The sequence below is a fragment of the Passer domesticus genome, chromosome 7 (assembly GCF_036417665.1).
Source record: "Passer domesticus isolate bPasDom1 chromosome 7, bPasDom1.hap1, whole genome shotgun sequence".
Lineage (NCBI taxonomy): Eukaryota > Metazoa > Chordata > Aves > Passeriformes > Passeridae > Passer > Passer domesticus.
The window spans coordinates 11,644,620-11,664,196 of record NC_087480.1 but is presented as its reverse complement, the minus strand read 5'-3'; the positions used below and the strand labels follow the sequence as shown (position 1 = coordinate 11,664,196).

Here is a 19,577-nt window from a genome sequence, read left to right as displayed (position 1 = left end):
TGTTTCTGCTTGATAAGTCAGCAGCAGATACTCTGCTGCTTTTTGTTAGGTTATTTTTTTGCTGAGTTTTGAGACTCTCTTTTGCTGAGTCTTCTAGCATGCTAAATGCCAGAGCTGGCTTTAAGGATAGGATCTTCCCGTGTGGTCTGCAGAAAGACAGGACCCTTACAACCAGCCAGTATTAATTTTAGGCTGACAAGAACTGTGGCTCAAGTTGTTTTCACCTGGATTGTCTTCTGCTCTGAGAATGTAAATGCTCTCCTGGTTGACACTTTAAGCCCGCTGCTGTACCCAGCAGTGCTAAAGATTACAGTGAAGGGAATTTTTTTTTTTTTTTTTTTGGTGGACTCATTTCAATGACTTTTTCCAGCTTTTGGCACATTGAGCAGGTAGGTTGGTGCCTGCAAGTACATCCAGAAGCTGTGGAAGAAAAAGTAATCACATAACAGATTTCCTTTTGTGATTCTGCTGTTAACAGCATTGCCAGTTGTTTGCCCTACATCTAATTCCCCAGTCATCAGAACAAAGGCTAGAATATAAGACTAAACAGGGATTTATTTTTTTTTACCCCCTTGTTGCGTTCAGCTGAGTACATCATATTGCTTTTATGTACATAGTTGCTGTACATTGCAATGTGCAGCAGACCTTTAGATTGTGATTTTAAGATAGTGAAGGAGCCTGCAATATGTAGCAGAACAATGTGCAGGTTGTCACAAAGTCTTGAGCCTATTTTAGGTGGCTGAGAATTACATTTACAAGTTTTGGGTTTTTTTTTTTTTTCAAAATAGTCCTAATGGATTGTTTCCATAAGTCTGTCTGGTGTTCAGCCCAATTACTCAGTAGATCCAACAGCTGGGTGCTCTTATTCAGAGGGATATATAAGTTGGCACCAGTGTAGGGGAGAAATATTGTGGCCTTGGTAGGATTTTCTCTGAGAGAAGCTGTGTGTACTCTTTCCAGCAGACTGGTTGTCTGTGCTCAGTGATCTGATCTGCTGCTACTTTGCAGGGATGGAAATTGTGTTTGATTTTCTGCAGTGTCAGTCCCTTTAGAGTCTTTAGTGTGCTCTGGAATTACACTGGAAACCTGTTGCCCAGCAGTTCCTCAGTGTCAGGTTTGGAACTGTCCTGTGCTGGCCCCAGTGAACTATGTCTGACTTGTCTGTTCAGCTAAATGCTTCCCCTGTACTTAATTCAGATTTACCTCATCCCTCTGACCTATATACTATGAAGCTAGGTGTGAATGTCTCCCCAGTTGCTTCACTGGTAAATACTGGGAATAATGTTAAACTGAGCTTCTCTACACTGGTGTTGTCAATCCTCCATCCTTTTCTCATTTTGGTCTGCAGGAGACTCCACTGGTTTTTCTAATTGGTTTCCTGCTTTTGGTGTAGTTAAGTAACTTTGCAAGGTGCTACCCAAACATGTTAAGTTCTATTTCCTGTTTACTTTTGACCTACCATGTATATTCTAATCTCTTCTGTTCTCTTTCAGCAAGCTTCTGGTTTTAAAAGCTGACTTCTCAGATTTGCTTCCTAATTTCCCCATTTAATCGTGCAGTATGTAGGCTTTTATTGCAGGGGCTGATGTATTCCTTTGACTGCTTTTGTTTTGCTCCTTACTTGAGCTCCTAAAAGCAGAATTTTGTCTGCTTTTTTTTGTAATTTTTTTCCCCTCTCTTCAGGGTTGTGTGGTTGTGGGTTGGTTTGTCTATTTGGGTTGTTTTTGAGGGGAAACAGGTTTGAGAGGATTGCTAATTACTTTTTTTTTAACACTGTTCCCTTAACATTAATTATCCACGTGCCAATAGTTTTTTGTCTCACTGTATTCAGCTGTGATGTTGAAATATATTTGCATTGCAGGCACAGTTACATAGCAGCATTCTTATCCTTTAACTAAGTCTTGGGTACCACTAAAAACTAAGCCAAAAATTGGGGCTTTTCATGTAGGTCCTAGCACTAATTTTCAAGGTAGAAATCATTATTTGGGGGGGAAAAAACAGCTGCATGCCCTTCTAATGAGTCACAGGTTTCACTTTACATCAGGAAATTTCAGTTGCCCATTGTTAATACCTTTCTTAAAGTTGAAACTCTGTAACCTTCCTGAACTGGTAGTGTAGTTGATCATGAATCTTTATTATTTGATTGTGTGACTTCTAGCCCAGGAAGTTCATTGGACTTCTCCTCTCCTGTAACACTTTATGCCATTAAATGTTTATATAACCTTCACAGACAGTGCCATTCCCCACCTGCCTGTTTGTGGCTCCTGTTTGAATTGCTGAATAAGCTGGCAGGCTCTCAGCATTATCCTGTTTTGCTTTGTCCTTCCACCAGATCTTGGAAATCCTTGTTACTTTGAGGGTGTCAGGTGAGGCCAAGTATTTGGGCTTCCCATGTGTTACTTATGAAATTTCTAGCAGTAATGTAGAAGTGTTTGTAAGTTCCAAAACTCTTATTAGCATGCCAGTCTGGCTGACTCTGGCATGACTAATGTGTGTGCTTAACAAGTTCTTCCTGTTCCCATCATGCCTGAATCCTTGCTGTCCGTATCACTGACTTCCTTTCTCAGCCTCTCATGTGGATCTGGCAGCACTTAAGAAAGTAAACCCATGGCAATCCTGAGTGTAATGCTTCTGTCCATCAACCCGAGCTTACTTTCCAGAGAATCCATCCTGTGATTCCATACACTGCTGTTACTGGTATGGATTCAGTGGACTACTAGGTTGTTTGGGTGGGATTTTTTTTGTTTTGTTGGTTTTTTTGCTGAATCACCTGATCAGTGTAGAAGTCCAGTGAGTTTGCTGCCTTTCCATCTCTGGCTGATGTGCCAGCCAGTTGTCAGATGTCACAAATGCAGCAAGCTGTGTGTTAAGTCATCTGATAACCACACCTGCTTCTTCCCAGTCCTAAGTCTGTCTACTCCAAGAAGGATTCCTATGTCAACAGGAAACAGAGTGGATTGTTCCAGAGATTAACTCTGATCCATCCTAGGTCCACATGAATGCTGGAGATGGCAAATGACAGGATTAAGTGTGGAAGAGAAAACAAGCAGGCAACACAAGAGCCTTTTTCAGTGCTATTGCTTGTTATCTGTTATAAAGCTTCAGTGAGGTTCATATGAGGTAGTAGGCTTTTTTAAACTTTTTAGATTTGTTCCCTCATCATGAAAGCATATCCCTAAAATTGTCTTCAAATAGGAAAAAAAATATTTTTGGGAAGAAAAATTGCAGACAGCATCTCTACTTCTGTGGACTTGTGTTTGGTCAAAAGCTGTGAAAGAACTGATCCCCAGTGAGGATCTGCTTTATTAGTGACCCAGGGACTACCAGTGGAAGATTCTGCTAGAAGAATGTACCAACAGGGAAAGCCTGTAAAGATGCTTCTGTATCCTCCAGTAATTTTCTTTACTGGAGCTGTTGTCTTTGTGTTTATGGGTTGTCTGATTGTATGGCTGGTGATAGAATGTAGTAACCAGTATACTCGCTCAGAAAATGGTGCTCTGTTGTCTTGGATGTCTGAAAGTAACTAAATCATACATATTGCCTGCTTAAAATTGTAACCTCAGTACTGGCTCTGTGTATGACTGCATCTTTGTGTCACTAACTGCAGTGTGTTCTCTTCCAAAGGGCTCAGTGACCAGTCACCTGGCTTACTGCTAACACACCTCTCTGTTGCCTGAGTGCTAAGTGTGTTCTTTTTCAAGGTTAGCATGGTTATGTTTACCTCATGACCAGTTTTGTTCTGCCTTGTGTGTTGCATAATCTGCTAAAGCAATGTGTCTGAAAGCTCCTCTGCTTTTTCCAGCAGTGTAGTCTGTCCTCATGAAAGTAATTACCTCTCTTTAATAATCTTACTGCTATTTCCTGTTGTTTAAGCTGTACTGCATGTGTTTCTTCTTGTGAGATGCAAATGTAAGTAGTCATCTCATTGCCCTTTTTTACTGTGCCTTTTGCCTCTCCTGTTTTTGAGCTGACATCCCTGTGCATGCCTCCCCACAGTGAAGCAGAGGAGAGAAACACACTTGGTCTAGGCTAAACTGGCAAAAAGGAGAGAGATATTTTTAACCAGATCAGTTCTCCTGTCACACGTGTTCACTGCAGAGCAAGAGTGTATGGCTGTCTGGGGATGGGAGGTTACAGCAAGTCTGTGTTTATTTAAGCAACAGCTCTGGACTTCACTGTTACTCATACCCTTGATGCAGTCATTAGTGATTGGAGGGGTGGAAAGACAACGAGAGATCATCCAGTGCATCTGAAAGCATGATACCCTGTGTTCTGTACCTGTGCTGACTGAGATGGCTGTCTTCCTTAAAAGCATCCAGTTTGCATAGACTTTCAAACCAGGGAGAACTCTGGGATTTTGAATCATCTTTGTCCATCTTAAAAGTGCTGTCTTTTGTTACATCTTTATCAAAAATATTAATTCCATTTGGCTCTAATTCCAGCCCTGTATTTAGACTATCTTAGAAGTATCATCTCATTGCTTAAATTACATGGCTAAGTTCTATACAAACAGTGCAGTCTAGAATGCATGGATTCAATGGTAATTTATTCCAGCTGTTGAGTTAGTGCAGTCTGAATTAGAGAGAAAATTCAGATTCTTCTGAGGCTTGTTTTTCTGCTCCTCATGCCTTATTGTGAGCTTCTTGAAACCACTTCCAAAATAACTGAATGTTTACTAAATTTTCAAAGTTAAACATTTTGAAAATAAATTCTAAAAACCTGAAAGTAAATGCAAAGGTATCTTCTTGTTTGCTTCCTCGTGTTTCAAGTCTCTTGCAAGCTACTCTTGTGCAGTGGACCTTTAAAATATGTAATTTAAAATGAGAAGGAACAATGATTTTTAAAGGAATAATTTTCAATGTTTGGCTGAACTGTAGTCTCTCCTGTCAGCTGACACCTTGGCATATAAGTTTTGTAATATATTATTGCTATAAAAAATCCTGTGTAGTTTCAATTTTTCCCTTTGGTTTCTTTAAATATTTCTCAGTCCTTTGAACCAAGTTCCACTTAAGCAGAAAACTCCTGTGTGTTAATTTTTCACAGGCTTGGCAAATTCTAAGTTATTGGCATAAATTGTTTGTTCATCTGTTTATGTTGTGCCCTTAGGTGCTTCTGTCTCAGCATGCATCATGCATTTGGCAACTAACAGAAAGCATTTTAAAGGTCCAAATGGATGCCTTTATGACTATACCTAGTGTCTTGTTTGTATAAAGTGTCTGAACTTAATTAAGAAAGTTATTTTTCAGAACAAATTGCATACATTGCGTTGTCTGCTTCTACTCACTGATCTAATATTTTGAATGAAGAGTGTGTCTCACAGTTAGCTGAAATTTGTTAAAACATAAGTTATAATTCATCTGTAGCAGGAGAAGCCCAGATATACCTCTAATAAAATTTTGTGTGACCTTTTATTAACTGTAACTCCTGATTTTCCTTTGATGGCTTGAGTAACTGCTTCAAGTAATACTTCAGCAGAGCAAAAAAAAACAGTTTATGAAACTCTGCCAGTGGTCACTGACAATTTGGGTAAAACTGGCAAGTCTAATCAGTGAAGAATTCAGTATCTTCACTGGCAATGAGAACAGACTCTTTTAAGGTAGTCTGTGTAGACTCTGAAGGTAGGAGTAGTTTGTTAAGGTGCTGTCTGAACTCTATGCAAAACAATGTTCACTGGTTCCTGGTTTGTAGTAAATATGCAGCAACTACTTGTGAGCATGGAATTGTTTTCCCTCTTAAAAGAATGGAAATAATGCTGTGGCACAAAGCTTCCAGACTTTTAGTGCTTGGAGAATGCTTTTTCTCTATCAAATTTCAAAACTAATTTTGTGCCTGCATCATTCTGATAGTGATAGAAGGGGAAACATTATATCAGTGCCTCAAAACTGATGTTTGCTGCATTCTTGCTTGTGACTTCTATGGAAATAAAAATATAGGAGCTGGAGCTATTCTTACCAGATTTCTTTAGCACTGTCTTCTGGTGTTTTATGGGGTAGAAATCCTGGGGATCTTACAGAGCTTTCTAAAACATGTTACATGTGGTGTTCTTAAACCACATGTGGGTTTGGATACATCAGTGGAAATTTAGGAAACTTTTCTGCTGAATCCTTTCAAAGCATTAATTACGAAAAAGTTATTATTGAAAGGAAAATATTTCATTGGAAATCTTTTGTCTCAATTCCAGTCTGCACCTAGAGTGATCACAAATTGTACCTGAGATCTTTGATGGTCCTGAAATTGCTTCAGCTTTAACTTGCAAAGCATCCAATTATGTTAATAATAACCCTGACTATTCTCCCCCTTTAAAAGGCTTTTCTTTGACATGACTATCTCTAATTTGGGACTATTTGGTCCTTCTGGAGAGGAGACTCCATAGTGTTGCTTTGGATAAGTAGTGCCAGTCCTTGATAAGTTGAAGACTTGTTAGTTTGTTAATGGGTACATGTGTTTGAGCTCATTTTTAGATATGACAGCTGCTTGTGGTTTGAAGTTGCCCACTTTCTTTGAAACTTGGGTGGGGAGGTGACTTTGGTGGAACCTATCTACCTTGAAAAACTTCAAATGTAGCCAGACTTTCTTGATAAGTATTTTCCTGGTGCTTCTATTAAGAGCTACCTACGGGAACATAAAATAGTGTCATGTTGTCTGAGGAATGAGAGAGGTGGAAATACCAGCTTTGCTTTGTGAATAGTTTTCCTTAACAAACCAGTAGTTTCAATGTATAATCTGAAGTTTGATTTGATTAAAAGAAGTATAATGGATGACTACTAATAAAGGTATCAAGGAAACAAAAGTGTATTTCAATATATTTTAAAATGTCCCATAGAAAGTCATAATCAGGTGGGTGCAGATTCTAAAGTAATAACTTTAATGATTTATAATGTCACTGAATTGATTTATTAACTTCATAAAGTCTGATTTTTCTGCTCTGGTTCATAATTGTGCAATTGAGGAAAAAGAATTGCTTAAGTAGGTCAGAGCATAAATGTGAAGAGTTCTATAATGTGTATATATATTGTTACATAATTTTATTAAATATTGCAAATTATGGTGCCTTAATAACCTGGAATGTGGTGACACTTGTTCTTGGGTGCTTTTGACAGTAGAACAGAATTTTATCTGGAGTTACAGTCGTTACCCTGGATGTGTTTAATAAGCATGTGTACTGTCTGGAAAGATTAGGCATTACTTTGGTAAGAGAAGTTCCAAGGAACCTGAAAGTCTGCATTTCAAAATTCAAACCCCACTTTCTCGTAGCCTTTTGCTGATTTTTTTGGGGAACATGCTGAATGCTCCAGACGTTTTAATCAAAATGAAGGTTCCAGAATTTATGAAGCAAATCAAGACTTATTTAATGAGGGTTGAGGACTTTCTCCATGACTTGTATTGGGCATGTGGAGTGCAATAACTTGAGTGTTACATTATTTCTTCTCCCCCCCCTTTAAAACTGGTTGCAAAGGGAGATTTAAGTATGAAAAAGATGGAGGGAGGACAGAAGTGGAAGAGGAAATGAAAGGAGTTGGGGGAAGGGAAAGAAAGCCTAAAAACACATGGAATACAGAATTGAGCACAATGAGCAGAAGAAGGAGTTTTGAAATGTAATGAGTTCAGAGTATGATGGACGCAGGAGTACACATTTATTCTGTAATATCTTGTCACATCTCAAATTGTGTGAGGTGATAGTGTTTGTCAGAGGAGCATTAATGGCTTTGTTACAAAACAATGTACAGTTCAGCAATTCCTGATCTAGTGTTAATAAGAGCCAGAATCATCTAGGCCAAGTGCAGAGCCATCCTATCTGCTCCCCCACATATGGCACTGTGCAGCTCAGATAAACAGGCTGGCCTGGAAATAGTCAAGAGATGTCTGTCTTCAAGCTGCATTGCTCCAGACCTGTGCTGAGAGACTTGTAGGCACCTTTAATGAAAAGAATATTTATGGAACAATAAGCCTTTTAAAAAAGCAAAGCTCATTGATGACTGTCTTTTAATTTTTTGGTGTTGACATAGAGATGGTTGTTACATGGTTGGTTTTGAGGAGCAGGTTTCTGTGTGTTTATCCTGCTGGTCAGGACTTGGATAGGATTAGCAGAAGTTTACAAGATCGAAGGCTAAACCTGGCTAGTCAGAGGTAAATATGGAAAAGCAAGGGATCATGGTGTGCATGATCACAGAAAGTACTGTGAAAATGGCCTGGTGAGGAGCCTTGGCAACACAAGTGCTGTGACGTAAAGAGGCTGTAACCCTTTTTCCCTTTCTGGTAGCTCTGGTCTACATTGTTAGCTTCTGTTATTTAAAACTAAGAGAAGTGTTCTACTTGACATTCAGAGGAAGGTGAAAAACTCTTCTCTATCCCCACAGCTCATTCCCTTCTGTAGTCTTTTGAGGAGCATTGAATTTTCAATTCTATTCTTTCTTGCTTTTTGATTCCTCCTGTCTCTACTCATGTCCTCCCCTCCCTGTTTTGTGTGGGTGCCGGCTTCATGCCACTGTTCTTCATCATTGCAAAGAGTATTTTCAATTTGAAATGACTAATGGTTTCCCTGCTGCATGGATGATTCTGACAAGAAATAGTAAACATAAAGGCTGTGGTAACATTAATGTTGCTAAGATCAGCAGCCAAGGAGCTGGAATAACCTTGTGATACTGCATTGGCTAATACTTGGGTCATACTTGGAAAGCTTTCTTCACAGCTGTATGGGTTAGAAATATTTCTAAGGCTTGATTTATTTTTTTTTTAATATAAAATACTCTTCTCAGTTAAACAACATAGCCATGTCTATACGTGTATATGTTCTGGCCTGACTGCAGAGGATCTCTGTTGGATATTTATTTTAACTTGATCTTAATTTCTTGGAGATACAAATTGTTTTAGTGACTAAAGTACAGCCCTGGGCTTTGATGCTTTGAAGATACTCAATTCTAGATTACTTCAGTTAATGGTTTAGCATCTTTCCAGATGTATAAACCTGATACCAGCTGATTGAGGTATAAAACAGCTTGATGATCTTGGAGGTTGTGGCTGACAAGAGCTGTGGTTGGAACATTAAGTGCTGTAATTTGAAGCAGTCTGAGCTGATGAACTGGTGTTTCTTCATGGTTAGTGTGTGCATACTCAGCTGTGTGACACATCAGTCCCTTGTACAAACACAGTTTATTCCCAGTTGAAGTCATCATGTTGGAAATTCCAGGAAGATAAACATTCCATTTTAGAGGACAATTCAAGTGTCTTACCTTAAAACAAGTTATGTAGGCCTAAAGATTCATCAGTAACTCTGAGCAATGAAGTGAGTAATTAATTCACCTGTAAGGAAGATGCCATCCTGAGGAATTTCCAAGTGTGCTGTGACCTGTAGGACTGCAGAGCTTAAGTGACTGTACTGCCCTGAGAAATATTGCTGTGGAGAATATCATGACTTTGAAGGTTGTTTCTTGAAAGTGTGGTCTGAGGATCTGTAGATGTTCAAACTTTTTTTAGCAATGCTTAATAAGTTATGCATGACCACCCTGTGTAATTTCTGAGGCACTCTGGGTTTTGTTACATGTAAATATGTATTTTAGCAAAGTGAACAGCAAACTTAGGAACATATGTCAATTTGTTTCATGAACTTGAGGGGTTATCTTCTGAGAGTTAAAGGGAGAGGGTGCAAAATAATGACTTTTTCATTTGTTTTGATGTTTTATTGGTCATGTCTGACTGAGCATTCAGTCTGAGCATACCTAAAATTTCTTGTCATCCCCCTATAAATTGTCGCTTGTACCCTCTCTCACCTGGCAGTCTGCCCGTGTTGCCTGAGCTCATGGAATAGAGTGTACAAGAATAGCAGCTCTGATGCTGCAGCTGAAGGAGCAGACACATATTCTAGCTGTATTTGTGAATTTATGTCCTTTTTTGTCCGTTTTTAATGTGACCTTAATCAAGGTGTTGTAGGTTCACTTTAGAAAATGACCTACGAGGCAGCAGTCCTTTTATTTTTAACCCTGATTATACTCTTGTTTAAACTAGATATTCTTAAAATAGTAGCTGCTTTCTGACCTTCCTTAAGATTAGCTGCTTAGATAAGCAGAACTTGCTAACAAATTCACACCTAGCAGCTCAGGTTTGAGGCTGCTCTCTCTAGGGCACACAGTCATTTCAGGAAAATCACCAAATATACTAAGTGGTTTACATGCCTAAAGAAATCAATCTCTAAATGTTGATTTCTGAAATACAGTATTTGGAAGAGTTGCTCATTTAGTCCTGAGAATGACTGAAAGAGTATGCTATACCCTCAGAAGTAATTAATAACCTTTTCAGTAGTTCTGTAGTATTTTAAATTCAGAAATTGCAGTTCTGCCTTCCAAAGCCAGTAGGGTGTGATTGTCTTTGGATCACCATGCACTGGCAGTAATGAACCTTCTTCATTGACTACATGTGCTGAAGGAGTAGTGCAATGCAGACTGTTTTTAAGAAGTTCAGCATGTTTCACACATGGAAGAAAAATGTTATCATGGAATACATTTCCTTTCGTTTGGGGAACTCTGTGCTTGATGTGCTCCAGTCTTTGTGGATTTTGCTGGAAAAGAATTTGCTGTTCTGGAAAGTTGAGGTTTCTTACGTATATGTGATTTGACACAGGCAGGGGAATGGATTTAAGACTTTACTCAGTAGCTAATTCTTTTTTTGATTGTGTAAAACTAGTCAAGCAAATTGTGCTGTTAACAGCTAGTGTCAAAATCGTGTTAAGTGTCACTGTAGTGAAAAAAACCAAACTTTTTGTTTGCAGCTAGTCCAAAAGGCTCTTTGGAGCCTTTCAGAACAGGAAGAATATAATATATGGACTTCTCTAAATTTCCACTTTAGAATGTTCTTTGGACTTGAGATGAAGAAACTGGTTTTTGGTAGGGATTCGGAAAAAGTTGAAGAGCACCTTGTACCTTAAGAAAGCTATTCAGTCTTCTGTTCCTTGAAGCAAAAATTATGTTTTCTGATCATTGAAATATGGTTTATATTGCATATCGCTCTACTCAATAATGCTACATAGAAGGAAATATACAGAAGTATAATATAAATATGGGTTTTTCGGATTACTATGGGATTTGTAATGACAGTTCCCTCCCACAGTTTTACACACAGTTTCATGTGTGAATTGTCCCTTTGTTCTCTTACCTTGCATCATACAAAATTAGAAAAGGAGTCTGCCATGAACATAAGGAGGCCATTTGATCTTTCTCTCTTGTTAAAGGATGGAATCAACAATTTCCTTGTCTTTCTCTTCTCATAAATGGTTTTGTGAGGAGAGGGGGGGTTTTCCCTTTATACTCATTTATATTCATACATTGCAAATTGATTGTCTTACTTGTGCCTCTTCTTGTGCTTTGCTGTTTTTCTGTCTTCTTCAATTTTTCCTAATAGATGTGTTGCTGTGATTGTCAGTCTTTATGCACTTGAGCCTTTTTCCTTTGAGGAAGGAGCTTTGGGCTCCTATGAGAAGCTACTGGACTTCTTCCTTTTGTTGCTTCTCTCAGCTTCTGGAAAAACTGTATGTATTCATTGTCTGTATGTACCAAATTCTGTCTTTATAAATGTGGATGGAAGGCTGTTGCTTTCTCTCTCATTCTCCTTTGGAGATTCATGAACTCCTGTCTTGACTTTCTTGTATCTTAGCAGACTTTTTCTGGAATATATCTGGTGAGCTAAAATGTCCTTGCCCCACATTGTGTGCTTGTGTGATGATGACTGTTTGAGAGACAGCGGATGTTTTCGTGGTTGTTGACCATCTCTGTAGTTTTATCCACCAAGTTTCCCTTTTCATCACAAGCCAGGTACTTCCAGCTCACCTCAGAGGTCTGTGCAGGTGCCCTTGATAAAGCTGTTGGGAGAGGTGTGCTGGCTCCTTCACTCCTGAGCTGTATTCTCTGATATCCAGTAATGAGAGCTCATGAAATTGTGGCAGCTGGAAGTGCCCCCAGCGTGGAGAGTGCTGGAGTCGAGTGCCTCAGTTTCAGGAGGGAGGGAGGCAGCTCTCTGTGCTTCCAGGCAGGGCTGGCACTGCACCTGTACAGGAGGGGTTGCAGCAGATTGTTCCAGTGACAGACTCGAATTCCTTTTCCTCCAGATGCTTCTAGTTGGAAACAGTATTGTGTGAAGGTTTAGTGTTATTAGAAGATGCAGCTTGATCACAAATAAGACAGAGCAAGCTTCATGTGAAAGAATATAATTCCTAAAATTTCTGGAATTCGGGGGCAATAGCTCATTCACTTGTGTGAAACAAAAAGGAAAAATGCTGGCAATGCCACTTGGCTTGTTCTGAGTGCTTCCTGGGAGTGTGAGAGCTTGGAGATCCTCAGAGCTGAAGTGGAAGCACTCTGGTCTTACAAAGGGATGAGTGTGCAGCTTTTGCAAGTGTCAGATCCTACAGCTCTGGGTGTCAAGTAACATGAGGGCTGTAGAGGCTTTCTTACCTTCTGTGGTTATAAAAGGTAGTGGTTAAAGAACTGTAATTAAAATGTCTGTTTAAGTATCATTTTACCTTCCAGTTCATCAAGTTTAATCCTTTTCACTTCAAAGTCTTCCAAGTTTTTTATTACTTGGAAGTCTTCAAATGAAACAAACATTTCTCATTCATCTTTTATGAAAGTAAAGAAATATTCTTTATCTGTTACCCTTTCTTTCCCTTGTTCTTCTCACCTTCCCCCCCCCTTTCTTTTTCTCCATATCCACAACAAGGAAACTTTTTATACCGCTTGTACTAGGACAAGACTAATTTTTTCTTGGTTCTTGCTTTCTCTCCCACACCCAAACTTAAAGGATCCCTTCACTTTTTTGGTAAATAAGAGGCAGCTTGTATCTAGTGCTGCTTTATATTGAAAGAAGATATTTTTAACAGTGATTCTGTATGATGTCAGTGTAAGTTATTGGCATGATGACTCTTAACTGTGGTAGCTGACTGATTGCTAAAATAGCTTGCAGACTTCTGCTTTCAGTCTAAATATTTTCAGTAACATATAGCAACAGGTGAGTAATTGGTTTAGGCGACTTTGGCTGTGAAGCATTACCAATGCCCTAAGCACACTTTTTAAGCATGATGTATCAGAGACTGTTCCTGATACTTGCTTTCAGTGTTTAGATAGGTTTTTACATTATGGCCTCCATGGGGGCTGTTCCAGTTCTCCAGGAGCTGAGATTAATGCTCAGGTGAAGTATAGGGCTGGCCTACTTTTTTCATTAATGAGAAGGCTATAATAGTAGCTGGAGTCTGACATGGGCAGCACTGGTTGGGTGACCCAAGCACCTGGACTTCAGCCACACATTTTCTGGCCTGCCTTTAAGGTCGCTGTTCAGGGTGTTGGATGTGGTTTAGAATCTGACGAGGAGACAGGCTGTGTATGTATGCCCCTTTTGATGACTGCAGTTGTATATAAGGAATATCAGTCTAAACTCACTGTGTTGCAGTGGTCTCTTTAATTCAGTATTGCCACTGAAAAGAAAAAGCAATATACATGATCAGTTGGTTTTCATGGGGTAGTGCCTGACAACCTCTATAGCAAATATGTGAAACAGTTCCTGCTATTTAGATTAGAGCTGGGCAAGACTTTTTGATAAATACTAATTTATGCAATGTCTGGATGGTGAGTTTATAGTCTTCAGGTTGCTTGTGAACTTGCTGTGGTACCTGTTAATAGTTTTGGATAGAAATACTTTTTCAGTGTCTGGCTCTCAAACAAAAAAATCAAAATGTAGACCCTTAGGAAGGAAAATTGTCATGTTTACAGGAGCTTCAGAGGATCTGGATTTGGTCTCTTCTGTTCCTTTATGGTTTGAAACATCTTCCACCACATTTCAGCTACTGATACTTGGTGGTGCTCTGAAAAACTCCTGTTAATACTGTCAGCAGCATGTTAGAGGTTCCTGGCACCACAACGAGAAGCTGAACAAATAAATTTCCGAGTCTGGTGGTTCAAGATAGCTCACTCCCAAGCCTGGAGCTGTTTTGCTTTTATATGAAATCCTTAACCGAGTAAGAGAACTGCTTAAGGCTGATTATTAGAGCACTTCCCAGGGAAGTGCAAAGTCTGGTTTTGTGAAAGTTTTTTTTTTAAACTAACAAACAACATCTGCAGCTTTCTGACTACATCAAGAGGGAACCAGACAGAAAGGTGAGAGCACTCCACCCAGTATGCTCTTTGATTCCTGTGGGATATGTGGCTTCAAACTTCTTTAGGCAAAAAGAAGACTGATCTCCAGGATGCCATGCATATCCTTGCTGTACATCACTGGGTAACAGGGAATCCATGCATCTGCCATCTTTCCTGCTTCTTACTAAAGATTTTTAGATCTAACAATGTGTTGCTCAAAAAACTGTTTTTATTTTAAGAAAAATAAGGTTACAGATGAATTATTTTTTTCAAGTTAAAAATGAACAGATTTACTTAGCTGCTTTTGACATCAATATCTGTAGAGTTTGGGACTTTAGCTTTAAATTTGCAGTTATGTCAGATAGCAAGTTTATTTCTGGGTTATTTGCTTTAGAACACAAGGAAAGAATTGCAGCCTTGAGGAAGATATGCTGGCAGCTGAAGCCAAGGATGCCAATAAAAAGCAAAATAACATCACTAGTAAGAAAAGTACTCTTTTCTCTCCATAGCTTGTCTAGCTTTTGTGAGCAGGTTTTCTATGGTCTTTGTTTAGTGTAAGAGTATAAATGCTCTCTGAAGATTTTGTATTAGGCTGTAAGAGTTAGTACTAAAAAGTAGCAGTCAGTGTTCCTGGTTCAGAGATGGAAGCATTGATTCAGGTGCAAGACCTTCCTCTGTAATTCTGTCTGCAGTTCCAAACATGGATGTTCAAGAAGGCAAATTTAAACTAGAAAAAAGTGTAGAGAAGAGATGTGATGGTCAGAATGGAAAGGTCCCCTTTGAGAGGAAACTGAATGAGCACATCCTACTCAGCTCAGCGAAGTGAAGTCTGAAGAGGCATGTGAATTATTTCTATAAATACTTTGGGGAATAATAACCAGGAAGGGAAAGAACTATTTAAACTAAAGGACAATGTTGGCACAAGAATAGATAGGTACAAGCTGGCTGGAAAAACATTTTGGCAGGAAATTGGAATGTTTCCAGAGGTTCTGAACTTCAGCAAGGTTTTGAGGCAAGCTTCAGATTTTTCATTTTGGGGATTTTGTCTATTATTTCTACTTCTGACTGAAGAACATGGATCATCTATGAACAGAATTATATAATTATTCCTTACAATAGCAGGAGCCCTGAAGGTCTCTTTTAGTCTTATGTCTTGAATTTTAAGAGTTAGAATCCTCTTGGGTCACTGACTGTTCTGAACCTGTGGTCCATATTACACCTTGAAGACATCTGTGATGGTAATTGGGTAATTCTGTTCAGTAGGCTTAGATTTCCTGTGTAGACATCCTTGTACCTTTAGTGGCTCCTGGGGAGCAATACAGAAGTTGAAAGGTTGGAAAAACATCTTTAGTCAGACTTTGCGTTGTATGTTAATAATGGCTGCCAGTGCTGGTTCATTTACCCAACTTAGTTGGAACAGTATGTTTATACTCCTACTACCAGTAATACAAAAAAATATATATATAACTTTTACATTTTGTCTTGGTACTCACTGACAAGGACCTTCAAAGTGTGTGTAAATGTTTCAGTGCTATTTGGCATTCATTGAAGTTCTCTGGTCTTCTCTTGTCCTTTTAAAGTAGCAGTAATGATGCACCTTAGAAGGAATTCACTTTTGACAGGAAGGTAAATATGTGTATGTTTCTCTGAATTACAGCCCTTCACTAAGTGTATTATAATAAATCTCATAATCCAAAGATAAAGGTCAAGAGAATAATCCTAAAGTCCATTTTGAGTCTTACTCATGCTTTTCTCTGTTCAAGGGGAGAGGCTGGTTTCACTGCCATTACAGTCTAATAATTTTGTTGGTATGATTAAGGGTGACTGGGATACCATTCTTGAAAATGTAGTGAAATGCCAGTTGTTGATCTGAATGGAAAATAATGCAATAACCCACATTTTAATAAATGTTTGGTAATGGGACCTTTTGGCTTTGTTTTTCAGTACTTAACTAAACAACTTTTAAAAATGGGAGGGGGGGGTGGCAGTAAAAGAGAAATAAAAGGAAATCCAAAAGAAAACTATGACTTCAGCTTCCTCTTTTATTCATAGCCCTTGAAAGAAGGGAACTTGTCCAGCTCAGTCAAGTAAGGAGGAAGTTTCTGTACCAGCAGGTGATAACAGGTTTTAGCAAGTTAGGAGAGCACTGCATGCTGCTGTGTTAGTGCTGCAGACTGAGGGGTATCCTTTTCTGCCATCACAGGACAAGTATCTTGTGCCACACCAGACAAAGCTAATGGTGTGGAAGGAGAAGAGGGATGTGGGCTGTTCCCTGAGTGTCCCAAAGTGCACCCATCCCTATGTATGGACCCCCAGGACAGTCAGACCCATCTCTGCTACACTGTGCAGTGGTGCAGTGACTGATCTCGTATAATACAATGCACTCTTCTCCATATAATGCACTTTGATTTGTCACCTTTCTAGAAAAAGAGCAAATTTTACATGCTTTTCTTCTCAAAACATCCCTGTTCATCTCAGTATTAGAAATCTTTGTTAGGGTTGGTATGCAGATGCCATGTGCACTCCCTTGAGAAATCCAAGTTAGTGCAGTTTTCTCTTGCTTGTGTATTGATTAATGTAATTCTCTAGAACTGCAAGGAAAGGTTTGGTCCCCAAGAGCTGTATGGTTCTCATCTTTCTGATTAATTTAGTGTATGAATTGGTTTGTTATTAGTATTTCTCTGTAACTGTCATGGTCATGTGTTCAACTTAAGAGATTTTGCTCTACTTCTGGTAATTTTTGATATTTTTACATGCTAACTTGGGATTAATGGGAAAATATCCTTTCCTCCGGTAGTTCTTTCAAGTTTAGAGGGTGTTCCTAAATTTTGTTGCCTAATACTGCTGTTTCTAGCCAGCAATATTAGGGCCAAAGTATTTGTGCTCAGGAGGATGGATGGCTAGTGTGGCAGGGGTGGTTTTCTCTTCCAAAAAGGGTTCCTTATATACAGATGCCTAAGGTGAGGCTTTTCCCATTCACGAGAGAAAGTTAATGCGTAACAGTAAGGTACACTGAGCATATTGGATCTGTTGCCAAGCAGTTTCATTCTGTCCCTAAACTCTTCCAGTAATCTTATTTTCTATTATATCACACGAACAATGTTTCTAGACCAGTCAAAAGAATTACAAAGGACGTTTGTCACTGCTATGTCCTGTTTGGATACAGTCATTTTAGAGATTTGCCCCCTGTTGCCTGAAATGGAAGGGCACTGTTCCTGAAATTTCACACCAACTGTCAAAAATTGCTCCTGTGATCACGTCTCTGTTTTCCTCCCTGCCACAGCCCGCTGTTTGTAACGTGGAAGATCGGTCGAGATAAGCGATTGCGAGGATGCATAGGTACTTTTTCTGCCATGAACCTGCATTCAGGACTCAGGGAGTACACACTTACTAGGTAAGAATTTGTTTTCTGTAGCCTTGACTTACATATTGAACTAGTCTGTTGAGGAGATGATAGGTGTGCTTTGGTTTGTTTTGGGTTTTTTGGCTGTGTCACTGTATGGGTCAATGAAAACCTGTCTCCTTTTGATGCTGAGAGTATTGTTTGGATATTTGACTACTGGTGTCACGAGGCCATGCTTGCAGTTAAAAACCTTAAGTTGAGCCTATTCTCATGTTATTGGTCTGTAAACTACTCTCCAGTAGCTTATTGTTACTGATTATTACAGTATTTTTCCAGTGTTCAGACAGATTTTAACCTTAGTAGTTAATGTCAGGCCAGAAGACCAGAAAGTCAGATTTGGGGATTATCCTATTCACACTTCTAAAACAGCAGGTATTCTCACCTCTTCTCCATCAGGTGCTTCCAATCAGCTGCAGTTAATTTAATGCTACAAATTTCCATTACATGTTACTCTTCAGATACATCCCAGCCCCTGAGTGGGAAGCTTCTGGATGAGGGAGGTAAGTGATGATAATCCTTCACTCCCTGGCAGCATAATCTTCATGTTTTGATCTACACCTAAATTCATTCACCTTAATATTGTTCCATTTCCTTTGCATAGAGTGAAAACTAATAAGTTTATCACTAGAGCTAGTAGCAAGCTTTCTACTTGTTTTTCTAAGAGTTTTCTTAAGTTTCTTCTCTAAAGAATCAATGGAATTTTGTTCCTTTCAGTTACAATAGACTTTATTGCGCTTTAAAATAGAAGCTGCATTCTGGCATGTGTAGACCTCTAAAACTGTCATCACTTAAAATAATTAGTGCTTCCAGATCACTTTAGATTTGAGGCTTTTGTCCATTACAGGGTCTTCCTCTTTGCTGTTAAAATGCCTAGTCCTTCCTGGCATTAAATAGTATTAGAATGGGAGATGTTCTTTCTTACATACCTCCCTAGTTAGTTGCAACCTGAAGTTCATTTCATGCTTCTCTGCTGAGCTTGAAGAAGATAACTGCTGGTCTCCTGGAGCCCTTACAAACTTCTGAAAGACCTAGTTACCTTTATTGTGTTCAGTTTATTTATTATGCACTCTGGAATGTTTCTGTTTGTGTCCTTTAAAACCTCAGTATTCAGAATGGTCAGTGAGAAGAACCTTTTAATAAATGCAAAGCAATTTCTTTGTTGAGGGTTAAAAGGCTTAAAGTCTTAACCATTAGTGAGCCAAACTGAATGAAAAACAACTTTCTCCTTGTATTGGAGATTGTTTAATTTAGGTGTATACTTTACAGTGCCTGATCAAGAACAATGAGCTTGTACAGAAAATTTCCCTCTGAGGCTAGGAATAAGGGGATAGCTCAAGACAATAGTTTTTGTTCCTTGTAGATTTTTCCATTCTCACAAATCAGACAGGGCTGTACTCTTAAATACCCTTAAAACTGGCTATATGACTCCTGACTGCATTCTAACTGTGAAAGCTGAAGTCAAAATACATGAAAAGTGATGAAAATTAAAGGGAACTGAAATAATTTCAGTGCAGTATTTACAGGATGGCCACATGCTGTGGAAGTTTATACTAGGCTATTTAGAGGACAGATCAATAATTTTCAAGATGAGAAAAATGGAACTACATAACAACCTATTTTTTTTGATCTTTAGAAGCACATAAGTTGCTTTAAAATAAAATATAACATATAGTGCATATTGGATTTTGTTACCTTTTATGGTAAATCTTTTTTATGCTTATGGTACCTAAATGTTTCCAGGTTGCTTTATTTTTTTTTTTTAATAACAACCAAACTTCAAATGTGATCAGTGAAATGTAGAGTTCATATGAGAATGTCCAAAAAAGGTGTTCCCTTCTATAAGTCATTATATAAAAAGGAAAGAGAGGGTTTCCTACTTGTGGTCAGTCTTTTCAACTGTGGGGCTTCCAGAGGAGAACATTTGAGGAATAAAAGAAGCACCATGGAAATGTCCATGGGCTTTGAGAGTTTGGAGCTCGACGGGCCTCCCTGGGAAGGATTAGAAACTAGGACATTACAGCTTGTTCCAGCAGTACCTGGGCAATAGGCTGCTGCAGAGG

At 38.9% G+C, this 19,577-nt stretch overlaps 1 protein-coding gene across 2 annotated transcripts in view; it reads left to right on the top strand.

Annotated features, from left to right (window-relative positions):
- Window positions 1-19,577, top strand: part of AMMECR1 (AMMECR nuclear protein 1) — a 94,346-nt gene that overhangs the window by 38,240 nt on the left and 36,529 nt on the right. For both annotated transcript variants that reach the window (XM_064426886.1, XM_064426887.1), the window contains exon 3: window positions 17,398-17,508. In XM_064426886.1, the coding sequence (XP_064282956.1) occupies window positions 17,398-17,508 (111 nt within the window). The remainder of the gene's footprint in view (window positions 1-17,397; window positions 17,509-19,577) is intronic.